This window comes from Macaca nemestrina, chromosome 1 (assembly GCF_043159975.1).
Source record: "Macaca nemestrina isolate mMacNem1 chromosome 1, mMacNem.hap1, whole genome shotgun sequence".
NCBI classification, from domain to species: Eukaryota; Metazoa; Chordata; class Mammalia; order Primates; family Cercopithecidae; genus Macaca; species Macaca nemestrina.
Genome location: NC_092125.1, coordinates 2335314 through 2350306, shown reverse-complemented (window position 1 = coordinate 2350306; position 14993 = coordinate 2335314). Strand labels below are relative to the sequence as shown.

General features: G+C 49.5%; 1 protein-coding gene across 1 annotated transcript in view; it reads right to left on the bottom strand.

The window, feature by feature from the left end:
• The window catches only part of LOC105474800 (kinesin-like protein KIF28P), a 55045-nt gene that overhangs the window by 3860 nt on the left and 36192 nt on the right, over window positions 1–14993 (bottom strand). Inside the window, 9 exon segments of the mRNA XM_071068413.1 lie at window positions 1422–1612; window positions 1911–2055; window positions 2302–2374; window positions 2376–2397; window positions 2651–2817; window positions 5010–5144; window positions 6505–6779; window positions 11435–11542; window positions 12406–12524. Coding sequence (XP_070924514.1) covers window positions 1422–1612; window positions 1911–2055; window positions 2302–2374; window positions 2376–2397; window positions 2651–2817; window positions 5010–5144; window positions 6505–6779; window positions 11435–11542; window positions 12406–12524 — 1235 coding nt within the window.

Genomic DNA, 14993 nt, shown 5'->3' with positions numbered 1-14993 from the left:
GAGTTTCTGTTCTTTTTCTTTGGTGATTTATCTATCTTTGGGCCAACACCATACCTTACTGCCTCTGTTACAGTGGCATTGAAATGAAGTGTTGATGTCAGGTAGGGCAAGTGTTTCTGTCCTCTTCTTGGGTCTGCTCTCATCCTGGCTAGGTTTTGCTTTTGCAGTTCCATACAAATTATAGAATTATCTTGTTAGGTTATATTACATTTCATTGGAATTACACTGACTCTTGGGGGAGAGTTGACAGATGTACAGTAACAAATCTTCCAAACCACAGAGAGATGTCAATTTCTCTATCTATTTATATCCTTTCAAACATCTCTCAAATAAGTTTTAAAATTTTCTCCATACAACTCTTACATATTTAATGTCAGCTATAGGCCTAAGTATTCCATATATTTGATGCAGTTATCAATGGTGTCTTTTATTTTAAAAGTAATTTTCTGCTTGCTGCTGTTATATTCAAATACAGTTAATTTTTAAATCTTGATTTTTGTATCCAGCAACTTTGTAATTCATTTATAAATTCTTGGGGATTTTCTGTCTATACAAGCATGTCATCTGGGATAATACTAGAGGCAGCGCAGTGTGGTGGGAGAGTATAGACTCGGGAACTGGGGTCTGGACCTCAGCCCTGCCACAGATGAGTGATGTGTCTTTAAACATGTTCCATGAACTGTAAAATAAGGTGAATAATAGTACCTGCCTCATAGAGTTGCTGCGAGAATCGAGTCAGTAAATGTAAAGCACTTAGTGTTACGTAAGTGTATGCTATTATTGTAATTACTTTTCTTTCCCTTTCCAATCATACTTTGTATTTCTTGCCTTACTGCACTGGTTAGAACCTAAAGGACAGATGTCAAGAAAGCTGGCGTTCCTGACCTCTTGATCTGAAAGGAAATGCTTTCAGTCATTCATCACTAAGCATTTTGTCCACTGTGTGTTTGTCTTAAGATTGCCTTTATCAGATTGAGGAATGTCCATTTTATTCCTAGTTTGCCAAGAATTTTTATTGTCATAAGATGTTTAATTTGGTCACATGTTTTTTCTGCATCTGTTGAAGTCATCAAATTATTTTATCTTGTAGTCTCTTAATGAATTACACTTGGTTTTATAATGATAAACCGAACAGGGTAGTCTGTATATTGTATTGTAAAGTGAATGGATTTCAATCATGCAGTGACATGGTTGCATGGAAGCAGCCGGATGTGGCACTAAAATAAAAAGGTCAGAGCAGAGACGGATGGCGGCCTGAGAGGGCGGTAGATTCGCGCTCACAGAGCAGGTCAAGCAAGGCCCCCTGGCCTTGCTCTTCTGCATCAGCACACACATCTCCAAGCTCAGGAAGTACAGTTACATCAAATGTCTAAATTGGATGGAAAGAAATTCTGCGTGCTCCCAGGATTCCAGTTACTTACAGGAGGTTTATACTGTCTCAGTCTGAAAAGCTGCCCTCTTGCCGTGTTCATGCTTTGGTAGAACACCTTCAGAGCCTGGGCGAGTTCTCGGTCGGAGCCAGCTTGCTGTGTGCACATTCGACTCGTGTCCCTGGCGGAGGGCAGTTGCGCAGTCATCCCGCTGACCTTCAGAGTGTCGGAAGGCTTCCGGGCTGAGGCGGAAAGAAAAGGCAGCGTTGATGTATGGATCTCTTTCTTTGGGCATCTCTATATTTATTTATTTTGGTGACATTCTACTACATCAGCATTTATCAGGCACCAGTTTGGATCCATCCAAGGGAAATGAGAAATCTCACAGGGCAGAAGAAAAGAAGTGTCCTGCATTTTCTGTTTATGAAACAAGATGTGAATTAACTCATTTAAAAGTTTGTTTATTAAAAGACAAATACACATCCCAACTGTAGGAGGCAAGGGATAAGCTAAACAGCCAAGCCTGGAGCAGTCTCCCACCTTGCCCAGAAGCAGTTTTCGCAAGTGATTCTTTGAGAAGCATGTTCTCCTCTCTCAGGGCTCTGTTGATGTTCCTGAGCAGCTCTGTCTCCTGCTCTAGCTTGAGCAGCTTCAGATAAAGTTCTGGTGTCTGGTCTGAGGCCGCCTACGAGAAAACATGTCAGTTTCATCTTTTGCTGTATCATCTGCATATCCTTTGAGACCAGCAATGTTTGCTACCATGGGAAAATCAAATGGGACGGGGGTGTGTGTATGGTGAGCAGGGTTTAAGCACCTCAGGGTACACAGGAGTAAATAAAGAAAACGTTTGTTAAGGGGGAAGGAACGTCAAGCAGCTGTCAGAGATTTTCTAGCCACCTGGGATGCCCATTTTAATGTCATACGTACACACCTGGCTTGGATCCTTCACAGTGGAAATTTTCTTGGTGTCTACCAGGATGTGGCCTTCACCTGTGACCATGAGAGCAGCTCAGCTCGGTGCAGCCTTCTGTAGTGGGGACGGTGCAGCCTTCTGTAGTGGGGAGACACACAGTCAAAGAAAGAAACATCCCAGTCGCCCAGCTCCAGTGTCGTGTGAGAAGTTGTTAAAGTAACCACCCTGCTGGACGAGAGCCCGGGAGCCCAGGGGAACAGATGGCTCTGGCCCACCGCTGTTAGGACCCTGACTGCCTCGCTCCTCTGCCTCTTCTGCAGCCCTCAGTGTATGGTATATCTGATGAAAGAATACGTGAGCAAGGTACCTTGAAGGCCCCATAGGTCAACAATAAGGGCATTTGTCTGCAGATAATTCAGAAACTCCTGAGATGCAGTTAAGGCTGCAAATTGGACAGTCTCTTCAATTTGTGGATTCACACTTTTCCATACAGGTTTGGTATAGATAGTGTTTGGAAGGTCGTAAATTCTGTACCTGAGAAGAACATAAAATTTAAAACCAGAAGGGACACATTTGTAAAGAAAAGGGACAGATGAGCCAAAGATTTACAGCCCATGTGTCAGATAAAAGATGACCTGTGATTGATTTTCATGTTTATCAACCTCCAGCACCTTGTTCAACATGGATATCATCACTATGTAGATAATAATAAAATTTTTAAAAGGCCAGACTGGGCGCAATGGCTTATGCCTGTAATCTCAGCATTTTGGGAGGCTGAGGCAGGCAGATTGCTTGAGCCCAGGAATTCAGCCCAGGAGCTCAGGAATACCAGGGCAACATGGTAAAACACCATCTCTGTAAAAAAATACAAAAATTCGGTAGGTGTGGTGGTGCATGCCTGTAGTTCCAGCTACTCAGGAGGCTGAGCCCAGGAGGCGGAGGTTGCAGTGAGCTGAGATTGCTGCACTCCACTGCACTCCAGCCTGGGCGACAGAGCAATACTCTGTCTCAAAAACAAAAAACAAACAAAATGGATTTCAATAAATCCCTTCTACTTAGATAATCAAAAATGGTTAATTTTCCATGTGAGGCAGTGATTTGGTTTTTGTTCTTCAGAGTCTCCCTTTATTGCCTTTTCTTCCTTTCTTTCTCTCTCTCTTTCTCTCTCTTTCTCTCTCTCTCTCTCTTTCGCTTTCTCTCTCTCTCTCTTTCTGTCTCTTTCTCTCCCTTTCTCTCTCTCTTTCTCTTTCTTTCTCTCTCTTTCTCTGTCTCTTTCTCTGTCTCTTTTCTTTCTTTCTCTGTCTTTCTCTCTATCTCTCTTTCTCTGTCTCTCTTTGTCTCTCTTTCCCTTTCTCTCTCTCTCTTTCTCTCTCTTTCTCTGTCTCTTTCTCTCTTTATCTCTCTCTCTGTCTCTTTCTTTCTTTCTATCTCTTTCTCTTTCTCTGTCTCTTTCTTTCTCTGTCTCTCTCTCTCTCTCCCTCTCTCTCTCTCTTTCTCTCTTTCTCTTTCTCTGTCTCTCTTTCTCTCTCTCTCTCTCTCCCTCTCTTCCTCTCTTTCTCTCTTCCTCTCCTCTCTTTTCTCCCCCTCCCCTCCCCTCCCCTTTTCTTTCTTGGTGGAGTCTCACTCTGTTGCCCAGGCTGGAGTGATCTCAGCTGACTGCAACCTCTCCCTCTGGGGTTCAAGCGATTCTCCTGCCTTAGCCTCCCAAGTAGCTGGGATTACAGGCATATGCCACTGCGCCTGGTTAATTTTTCTATTTTTAGTAGAGCAGGGGTTTCACCATGTTGGCAGGCTGGTCTCAAACTCCTGACCTCAAGTGATCCGCCAGCCTCAGCCTCCCAAAGTGCTGGGATTACAGGCATGAGCCACCGCACCTGGCCTGCATTATCTTTCAATATCCTTTAGCCTAGTTTGTTTAAGCATATCTGATGCTTCTGCCATATCATAATACGGTCCTTTTGTTTCCAACTAAAACCCAAAAACTGTTTTGCTTAGATAATACGGTTTTACTGGATATTCTTTCTGATAATTAGAATTTCTGCTTCAGTAAAAAGTTCAGTAGAAAGTTCAGTACAAGGCCGGGCGCGGTGGCTCAAGCCTGTAATCCCAGCACTTTGGGAGGCCGAGACGGGCGGATCACGAGGTCAGGAGATCAAGACCATCCTGGCTAACACGGTGAAACCCCGTCTCTACTAAAAAAATACAAAAAAAACTAGCCGGGCGAGGTGGCAGTCGCCTGTAGTCCCAGCTACTCGGGAGGCTGAGGCAGGAGAATGGCGTAAACTCGGGCGGCGGAGCTTGCAGTGAGCTGAGATCCGGCCACTGCACTCCAGCTTGGGCGACAGAGCGAGACTCCATCTCAAAAAAAAAAAAAAAAAAAAAAAAAAAAGTTCAGTACACACTGACCACAGGCCAGAGACCTGGAGAGGCATGTGGCCCCTCTATTAAATAGATGGGAAATAGTCACTTAAAGTTAAACAGAGAAACTATGAGGGAAATAGTCATCTTAAAGTTAAACAGAGAAACTATGAGGGAAATAGTCATTTTAAACAGAGAAACTTCTCTATTAAATAGATGAGGAAATAGTCATCTTAAAGTTAAACAGAAACTTAAGAAAACTTTGTGATAAGCTCATTTTTAAAACTTGAAGGAAGACTGGGCTGCCTCCCCCAGGGGCCACATGGCAGATGGCGTGTGTGGCTCTGTTCCGCGGTGCAGGCTGGCACCCTATCTGAATGCCCCGCTTTGCATCTTCCTTCATCCAGCTGACACCAAGACACCGGACAATGTGAATCTGAAAATCCATCCTCTTGCCTAGCAGCTCCAAAGGGTCGATAACCACATCCTCCTCGCCATGCGTTCTACAAACAGAAGAGGTGAACGTTGACCTTGGGTTAGGCTGGGTCCGAGCAAGTTAAGACTGTGATGTTAAGGGGATTAAACAGAATCCTTAAGAGAGAGCTAATTTCACTGAAGACAGGATAGTTAATATCACCAACAGTAGAGTTCATTCATGCATGCAAGAGGCACTAAACAAGAGCCCGTTACCCTGGCACGTCAAAGTAAGACCAGGCTTCCGAAGGATCTCCCTGCCGGGAGGAAAAGGAAGACAGTCTCATGCGATAGATGTACACAGATGTGGATGCTAAACTCACACCGAAGACTTAGGTAGGTCCACAGTGGGACAGAGTGGGAAAGCCAGCGGCCGCCCAGATGCAGCCTCTCCGGTTGTCATTTTCCTTTTCCTCTGTTTCTTTATAGTCAAGAGAGAACCCCAGGCCTACAAGCTCAGACACTGACGTGGACAGCTTTCCAACAAGGGACTGCTGTCCTATCAACCAGGCTCACAAAGTCTGAAACCTTTCCAATTAAATTCATTAATTTGCAACAGGAAATACAATGTGTGATCAGAGCGCTGCTTGGGGTAAAGGCAGTGAGTTGTTGGGCAGCTTGGTTTCTTGGTCATGGAAGCTTGAGGTTCTCTTCTTGAGCTGATTTCTTCTTCAGAAAGATGGAAAGGTTGCACTGAGTGCCTGTGAGGGCCCTGGCACCCAGACCACGCCCCGCCGGCCTCTTGGCTTAGGATTGCTCAAAGACTTTAGCTTTTGTAAAAACTACCTGTGGCCTAAAGAGGGAAAACAGATGAGTATCCAGAAAGGACAGTAAAGGGTAAGGAGGCAATGTGTAGGACAGAGCTGATAGCTCAGAACAAGCCTGTGCCCACAGAAAGGTCAGGTGACAGCACAGAATGAGGTCAGGCTTCACAGTCCCTACCTCAAGAAAAGGGCTGAGCTGGAAAATCAGCTTCTACTTCTGGCTCCTGAAGCAGGTTGGGACTTCAGCATGGGAAAGCGTCCCGTGCGGCAGATGCCAGGCCCACAGGGCCAGGAGGGGAGTGTGGCTGGGGAGGCCCCACAGTCCACCTGGCTTCTCTCCTGAGGGTCCATTGTTTGGAACCCACCCAGCTCTTTCGGTTTTGTCCAGGACTCTTTCTACTACACCTGCCTCTTTGCTAGATGTCCTCCTCATTCCTTAGGTCCCCAGGGGATAGCAAAAATCAAATCTGTTGAGGCCAAATGGTGAATGAATGAGCTCTTTCGTTTGTCTTATGAATGACCTGTTCAGGGTACCAAGTTGACCACCCGTCAGGAGAACTCAGGCTTGCTCCGGATTTTCCGTGTGTGACTGACCCAGAAGTAGGCAGGGGAAGGAGACACTCACTGTCCTGTCGGGGAGCAGGGCGCTATGCAGATGTGCAGCACCGCCTCCTCCAGCCCGTCACAGTTCAGAAACTCCACTTGCTCCTCCAGCTTCATGCAGTAGGCCAGCGACTGGAGCCAGACGCGAGCTGAGCCCAAGTGGATGACCTCGACAGGATCCCAGAAAGGGGCGTCTTCTGGAGCCACAGGGCTGTTATCTCCATCTAGAAAGCGCTGGTAAAGTTCCTCCATTAGGAATTTCCTATTGATGAACTTGGCTTTTGACCATATCCACACCTGGAAACACAGAGGTATGTCACCAGTGTTTGATTTCATCTGCTGCTCTTAACAATTCATCACTCTGATTTCTGCCAGCACGCTCCCTCCATTGACTGGGTTTGAGGTACTCATGGCCACATCCCACTCTCTACAAACTTAGCTTTGCTGACGTCAAGAATACCATATTCGTTCCTGGACCTGTTGCTTCAGCATCGCTTGAGCCTAGGAAATGACTTAGAGGAGATGATGAAGGGGTCAGAAAACAGACCCTCTCAGGAGAAACGAAGGTTTGGGCTCGTGATGTGCAGAATGGTCCTCAAAGATGCCCAAGTCCTAATCCCCAGAACCTGTGAATATATTACTTTACACAGCAAACGGAAATTAAGGTTTGTCATCAGCTGACCTTCAAATACGGAGATTAGCCTGGAGTATCCAGGTGGCCCCAGTGAAATCACAAGGGTCTTCAGTGTGGCCGAGAGAGGCATAAGAGAGGGTCAGAAAGAGAGATGACAGTGCCTGCGGGGTCAGAGAGAGGCCATGTGGCGGCTTTGAAGATGGAGGGAGGTGGCCTCTAAAAGCTGGAAAGGGCTGGGAAACGGATTCTCTTCCTCAGGCCCGGAAAGCAGTATAGCCCTGTCGACACCTTGCTTTTAGCCCAGTGAGACCCAATTTGGACTTCTCGCGTAGAACAATAAGGTAGTAAGTTTGTGTCATTTAATGAGCCTGGTCATTCATTAACAGCAACCATGGAAGATGATGCAGGGGTATTAGTCTGGAGAAGAGCTGAGAGGTGGCTCCCCTGCCGTGATTGGTGTGCACACGGGCACACATCCACACGCACAGGAGACACTCCCACAGCCCTCCCGGCCCAGCATGACAGGCATGCTGAGCTTCATTCTGCAGAGACCCAAGCAAGTGTCCTTCCCTGTTCAGGGGTTCACACCCAGTGCGCAGCAGATCCAGGACAACAGCCTGCCACTGTCTTCCTCCTTACTGGGTGAGGGACAGAGCCTCTGTCAACACTGGGTCTGGAGAGGGGACAAAACCTGAAGCCACAGTATAAGGGATTCCAGGTAGGTAATTTTTAGACCATAAATGTCAGGTAAAACTAGGAACTCCTTTTCTGGGCAACTTGAAAAGCAAAAGCAAAAATCAACAGATAAGTCATTCTATGTATGATGTCTCTTCATAGAAAGGACATTCTCAGGACTCTGAAAACAGATTGCATCTTTTTCTGTTGGCCTCAAAGTGAAGAACCATAGTACTCTCCTAGAGGCAGTCTAGGATCACGAGAGGCAGGGCGGATCACGAGGTCAGGAGATCGAGACCATCCTGGCTAACATGGTGAAACCCCGTCACTACTAAAAATACAAAAAGTTAGCCGGCTGTGGTGGCGGGCACCTGCAGTCTCAGCTACTTGGGAGGTGGAGGCAGGGGAATGGCATGAACCCGGGAGGCGGAGCTTGCAGTGAGCCGAGATCGCGCCACTGCACTCCAGCCTGGGCAAAAGAGAGAGACTCCGTCTCAAAAAAAGAAAAGAAAAGAATGTGGCGCAGCAGGGAACAACGGGAGTTCTAGTCATTGTGGTTTTTCTGTTCGTGTGTTTTTCTTTTTAATACGTGATCTCACTCTGTCACCCAGGCTGGAGTGCGGTGGCCCAAGCTTAACTCACTGCAGCCTCGAGCTCCTGGGCTCAGGCGGGCCTCCTGCTTCAGCCTCGGAGTAGCTGGACTGCAGGCGTGCGCCACTGCACCGCCTTATTCTGCTTTTTCTTAAAGACTTTAGGGAACTAAGATCATGGGAATCTAGATAATAAATGAATTCACTGCCTCATTACCTGTGGATATCAGACCACAGGCCTGGTGTCAGTTAAAATTGCATATCATCCTTGGCCTGAGGAGGAAACAGGTCAGCGAGGCTCCGGGCCAGGCTGCAAGGCCATGCTGACCCCCGCCCGCTCCCGGGTGGGCTCTGCAGGCCTGACTCAGAGTTCCCTGGTGGGATGTGCTGCTCACCAGAGCCAACAGCTGTTGGGTGAATACTGCTGAAAAGTAACCACAAGCTGGCAGCATGCCAGTCAGAAAACCCTCCCCAACCCTCACACAGCCCTGGTTTGCTCCTGGGCTTGTCTGTGATGTGTGACTCCAACAGTTGCACAACACTGCGTCCTCCCTGAGAGCTGCAGCAGCAGTCGCCGTCCACACGGTCAGCGGGGAGGATAGGTGAACACGTACATGATCAGCCAGCAAAGTACCATTCGTGTGTCTAGCTGGGACCCACAGCTGTCTCTGCTGGTCTTCTAGTCTTCAGAAGTACCTGTCTCACATGCACTGCCCACATCTACATACCATGTCGCAAGAGACCCCCACGCTACAGGCTTCCAGAAGCTTCCATCTACACACCGTGTCACAAGAGCCCCAGACTACAGCCTTCCAGAAGCCTCCTGAGGAAAGCAGGGCTTCATCTGAGGACAGGTCACTGGCACTAAGCTTGTTTTTTTGAGACAGGGTCTCGCTCTGTCACCCAGGCTGGAGTGTAGTGGCATGATCACAGCTCACTGTAGCCTCGACCTCCTCAGGCTCAGGTGATTCTCCTACCTCAGCCTCCCCAGTAGCGGGGACTACAGGTGCTCACCACCATACTCAGCTAATTTTGTATTTTTTGTAGAGATGGGGTTTCACCATGTTGCCCAAGCTGGTCTCAAACTCCTGAGCTCAAGACGTCCACCCACCTTGGCCTCCCCAAATCCTGGGATTACAGATGGGAATCACCGTGCCGGGCCTAATCTTACTTGTTTTAATGTAAAAATGAACAGTCTTGAGGATGACAGATTGGTAAGATTCATACCTTCATGAGAAAAATGGAAAAAAAACCAAACTGTACAACCCCTTAACAGAGAACCTGGTGTGTTTAAGCAGAAGCAGTCCTATCAAAGAGCTGCCTGTCCCAGTGACAGTCCTATCAAACAGCTGCCTGTCCCAGTGACAGTCCTATCAAACAGCTGCCTGTCCCAGTGACAGTCCTATCAAACAGCTGCCTGTCCCAGTGACAGTCCTATCAAACAGCTGCCTGTCCCAGTGACAGTCCTATCAAACAGCTGCCTGTCCCAGTGACAGTCCTATCAAACAGCTGCCTGTCCCAGTGACAGGATGCTAGGCTGAAGGAAAATGACATTTCACCTGAATCCAGGCCCTCAGCCCTCCCATACAATTCTCCCAATGATAGTGTGAAAACTCCGTCGCCTGTCCTGTTTCTGGTGATGACAAGCAGGAGCTCACAAATGCCTTCATGTGCACTCAGTAACTCTTCTGCTAGCAATAGTTTAAAAGGCTATTTTTCGAACTATCTTAGACTATAATACAAAATAGAATAGCATAGAAAAGGATTTTTTAGAATTACAAATTTTCTTAAAACAAGGTCTGACGAGACAGGAAACTGCCAAGCCAAATTCTAGGGGAAAGCCTGGCCCAAAAGAGGCACGTGGAATATCGGGGCACCAGAGCCACTTTGCCCCAGTGGCCTTTGCTGGAAAAAAAAGAAAAATGCAAAGTACAAACACACTGAGGGATCCCCTCCCAGGGCCCCACAGAACATGGCAGAGAAGTCCAGCCTGACTCCCCAGTGTCTGACATCACACAGACCTGCAGGAAAGGGGCCAGTCTCTGACGACCTGGGCTCCAGGAGGATCCTTGCTCGGTTTCCTCCCTGGGGCAGGATCTTGGCAGCCCAGCCCCAGCATCTGGAGGGCGAAACTCCCATGGACAAGGTGGTGGGTGCACAGGTGCTGACCACATGGCACGGACACACATATTTCATTTCACAATTTTTAAAAGCTTTACAAAAATCAGTCTTGGCCCAGAACATTTTGGCAATTTTCGGGCAATGAGCAGAGGAGCAGAAAAGTGAAGCTCCAGTTGCTGAGCAGGGAGGGAGCAGCCTGGCAGGGCTACGGCTGAGTGTGCTGGAGCCCGAAGCCTGAGGGCTGCTCCAGGGGCCTGATGTGCGCAAGGGGCACTGCAAGACGGGCCTGCATTTTCTGTTTCCTCCTCTGAGGCGGAGGGAGAGGAAGCAGGGTCTTCAGTTTCTAAAACTGACCTTCCTGACAGTAAGGTCCAGTGGATCAGCCAGTGCAGCTGGTGAAACGGCCTTTTCTGGAGCACCTAGGAGGGTGGCTTTTCTCATTGCTGCACACAGGCAGTCTGTGCTCCCGCGTGCACATGTACACACACACACGTACATGCACAGACACCACTACCAGGCCCCCTTCTGGTACCAAAGCCTTTGAGTCATATTCAGCATGAACAGATGCTCAGTGCAGGGTAGGTTCGGAAGCTCCCAGGAGCTGGTGCTGCCAGGGAGGGTCCAGGACAGGGAATGGCTGGTGCTGTGAGGGAGGACCCAGGACAGGGAACGGGAGAGTGGATCCCCCTGTTCCCCAGAGCTCCAGCTCACACTTGGAATACGTTTTGCCCTTGACTGGGTCTCCGGAGGCTGCAGCTGGTAAAGGTAACCGCGGATCCAACCCCCCCAGTCCCGTCCCGGCGGATCCTCCCCCCAAGTCCCGTCCCCGCGGATCCTCCCCCCCCAGTCCCCTCCCCCCGGACCCTCCCCCCGCCCCGAGTCCCGTCCCCGCGGACCCTCCCCTCCCGAGTCCCGTCCCTGTGGGGCCTCACCTCGTGAGTCCCGTGGTGCGTCACCTTCACCAAGACCTCCTTCTGTAGGTCATAGCCCTTGGAATCTGATGATGCCAAATTCTTCACCTTCAATTCCATGTTAAGTCCCTGGTAAAAGAAACACTTCTCACTCAATAATTGTACATTCGCCGGGCACAGTGTCTCACACCTGTAATCCCAGCACTTTGGGAGGCTGAGGCGAGTGGATTGCTTGAGCCCAGGAGTTCAAGACCACCCTGGGCAACATAGCGAAACCCCATCTCTACTAAAAATACAAAAATTAGCCGGGCATGGAAGTGCACGCCTGTAGTCCCAGCTACTTGGGAGGCTGAGGTGGGAGGATCACTTGAACCTGGGAAGTGGAGGTTGCAGTGAGCCACGACTGCACCACTGTACTCCAGCCTGGACAGCAGAGTGAGACCCTGTCAAAAAAAAAAAAAAAAATCCTACATTCACAGCTCATACCACTTTTGCAATTGCTTTTTCATCCTCCCACCCTCCAGCTTCCTAAACAACGAATGGATAAGACTTTCTCTAAGAAGGTGTCCCACTCTTGCCCCTTGGATTTCCCACTAAGAGGAAGGACAGAGCACCAGTTTTTCTCCAATATATCCTGGAACTAACACTTGGAGTCCCTACCAAATTGATTAAATCTCTTACAAGGTTCCGGCCGATGGGAGCTCATGTCTCCAGGGAGCTGTCCCCGGCCCGGGTGGTCTCCGTGGCACAGCAGCCATCAGGGTGCCTAGACCCGGAGAGGCCCCAGGACCATCTGGGAGGGCCTGCTCATGGCCAGTGAGAGTTGGTCTGGGATCCTGATGGCCCTGGTAGGCTGTTGGTGAAAGGAATGGTGCTCGGGACTGGGCTGGGCAGTCTGGCTTCTGTCGCTAGTTCCCTGAGAGTCCTTGAGAAGGTGCCCCTGCCCCACAAGGGGCACCTGGCATACCAGCTCCTGGCTCTAGCTAAATTACCTTCTTCAGCTCTTCACTCATTTGATTTGCTTCTGCAACCAGCGGCATCAGTTTGATGTAGTCCTGGAATGCAGCCAGGACACTGGGGTCTGCCTTGCCGTCTCCACCATCCGCAGCACCTGGCAACAATCACAGGGGAGGTGAAAGTCAGTCACTTGTTCCACCATGAATAATTTTTTTTTTTTTTTTTTTTTGAGACAGAGTTTCATTCTTGTTGCCCAGGCTGGAGTACAGTGGCGCCATCTCGGCTCACTGCAACCTCCACCTCCCGAGTTGAAGAGATTCTCCTGCCTCAGCCTCCCAAGAAGCTAGGATTACAGGTGTGTGCCACCACACCTGGCTAATTTTTGTATTTTTAGTAGAGACGGGGTTTCACCATGTTGGCCAGGCTGGTCTTGAACTCCTGATCTCAGGTGATCTGCCTGCCTCAGCCTCCCAAAGTGCTGGAATTAGAGGTGTACAGCCATAAGCCACCATACCAGGCCCTTTTTTTTTTTCTTATTTCTTTTTCTTTTTCTTTCTTTTTTTTTCTTTTTCTTTTTTTTTCTTTTTTTTTTTTTTTTTTTAGCTTTCTTGCTCTGTCATCCAGGCTAGCCTTCAGTGGCATGATCTCTGCTCATTGCAGCCTCCACCTCCTGGACTCAAGCAATCCTCCCATCTCAGCCTCCTGAGTAGCTGGGCCTACAGGTGCAAGCCACCATGCCTGGCTAATTTTTTAAATATTTTGTAGAGATGAGGTCTCACTTTGTTTCCCAGGCTGGTCTTCAACTCCTGGGTTCAAGCGATCCTCCTGCCTTGGCCTCCCAAAGTGCTAGAATTATAGGCACGAGACACCACGCCCAGTCACCGTGAATAAATTTGTACGCTTATTTGTTCCTTCGTTCAGCTGCTCATCAAATATCTACATTTTAAAATTACAAGCATGTAATTAAAAAAAACTGAGGGGAAAACGACACTGCCTGACTTCTCCTTATGTAGCTGCTTATCTCAACCCATGCATCCTGGCCGCAGGCAGCAGACCCTCTGCCCCCAGTTACCATTCTTGGTCTCAGGGTCGTTGAGCCAAGGTGGCTCCAGACTGGAGGAGGGTGGGGCGGGGTGAGACATGGCTGGCTAGACACAAGGCCTGGAGGTGACCTCGAGCTGCTGCTGGCATAGCAAGCGACCTGTGCTTTTCTTATACTTGGGATGGCTTGAAGGAGAGGCTTGTGGAAATTATGGAAGGATCAATCTCCCTCTCAAACCCAGGCTGGTACTGACTCTAATCAGCAAATCTCAACTCTTTAGAGACCCCTGGCCTGTGGGTGCACACAGTGCCCTTGGCCCTGGGGTCTGACTCCAAACTGCTCACACAGCTGCTGCCTTGTTGGGGACCCAAGTCTTCACTAGGGTCCGAGCCAGGGTCTGGGGCTGGTTCAGCTTCATGGTGCCACCAGGGCCACGAGGGCAGCAGCACAGTCAACCTCGGAGAGAAAGTCAATGAACAGATGGCTTTTCCAGGCCTAGTATGACAGAGTCTTGCTGGTTCGTTGTTTTTTTTTTTTTTTTTTTAATTTTTTTGAGACGGAGTCTCGCTCTGTGGCCCAGGCTGGAGTGCAGTGGCCGGATCTCAGCTCACTGCAAGCTCCGCCTCCCGGGTTCCCACCATTCTCCTGCTTCAGCCTCTTGACTAGCTGGGACTACAGGCGCCGCCACCACGCCTGGCTAGATTTTTTGTATTTTTAGTACAGACAGGGTTTCACCGTGTTAGGAGGCCGAGGGAGGTCACTGAGGGGCTTTCCAAAAGGGGAGTGGCCAGTCCCCACGTGCCTGTCCTGTCTGAAAGGCTGTGGCCACCAGGGCTGCTGGGAAGCTGGCAGGGGCCCCAGAGTTGGCAGATTGGAGAGGAAGAGGCAGCAATGTTTGCAATGGTCTTGGACTCCTGACCTCGTGATCCTCCCGCCTCGGCCTCCCAAAGGGCCGGGATTACAGGCGTGAGCCACCGTGTCCTGCCTGGTTCGTTTTTAAAAGTTGAGAACTTCGGCAGCAGAAGAGCAAGGAGGTGAATTTCAAATCGATGTATTTTGCCGAAATTCTGAGAGAAACACTGTGGTGTAGGGAACAGGGAGGAACTCGTGCATACACACTGGTGGGTCTGCCCACTTTCCACCAGCGGTGTCATTACTGCAAGTTCAGGCACAGTCCCGCTGCTGAGCAAAGCCTGGGCCCCTCCAGGAAGCCGGCACACCACTGAGATCTCAGCGGGCTCTAGCCTCACCTGGATTCTGGGGGAACCACCCGGAGCACGGTGAATCGGGGCGGGAAGAGGAGCAGGAAGGCCTGTGAAATCCCCAGCGGAGACAGGCAGCGGCGGGCGGCCAGCCTCAGGTATTGCCGAGGGCTGCGTTCAGAGGAGAAGGGGAGATTCCGTCTCAGAGGCCTCGGTTGTGCGTTCTTCTGGGCCATGCACTTCCAGCCCAGAGCAGGCCCCAGCCGGCCCCTCCTGAGCTGGGCCACTGTTTCTGCAGGCCCAGCAGGCCCCTGGGGGCGGCCGGAGGTCACTCACCGGCTTCTCTAGCTCAGCATTCTTCCTCATTTGCTGTGTACCC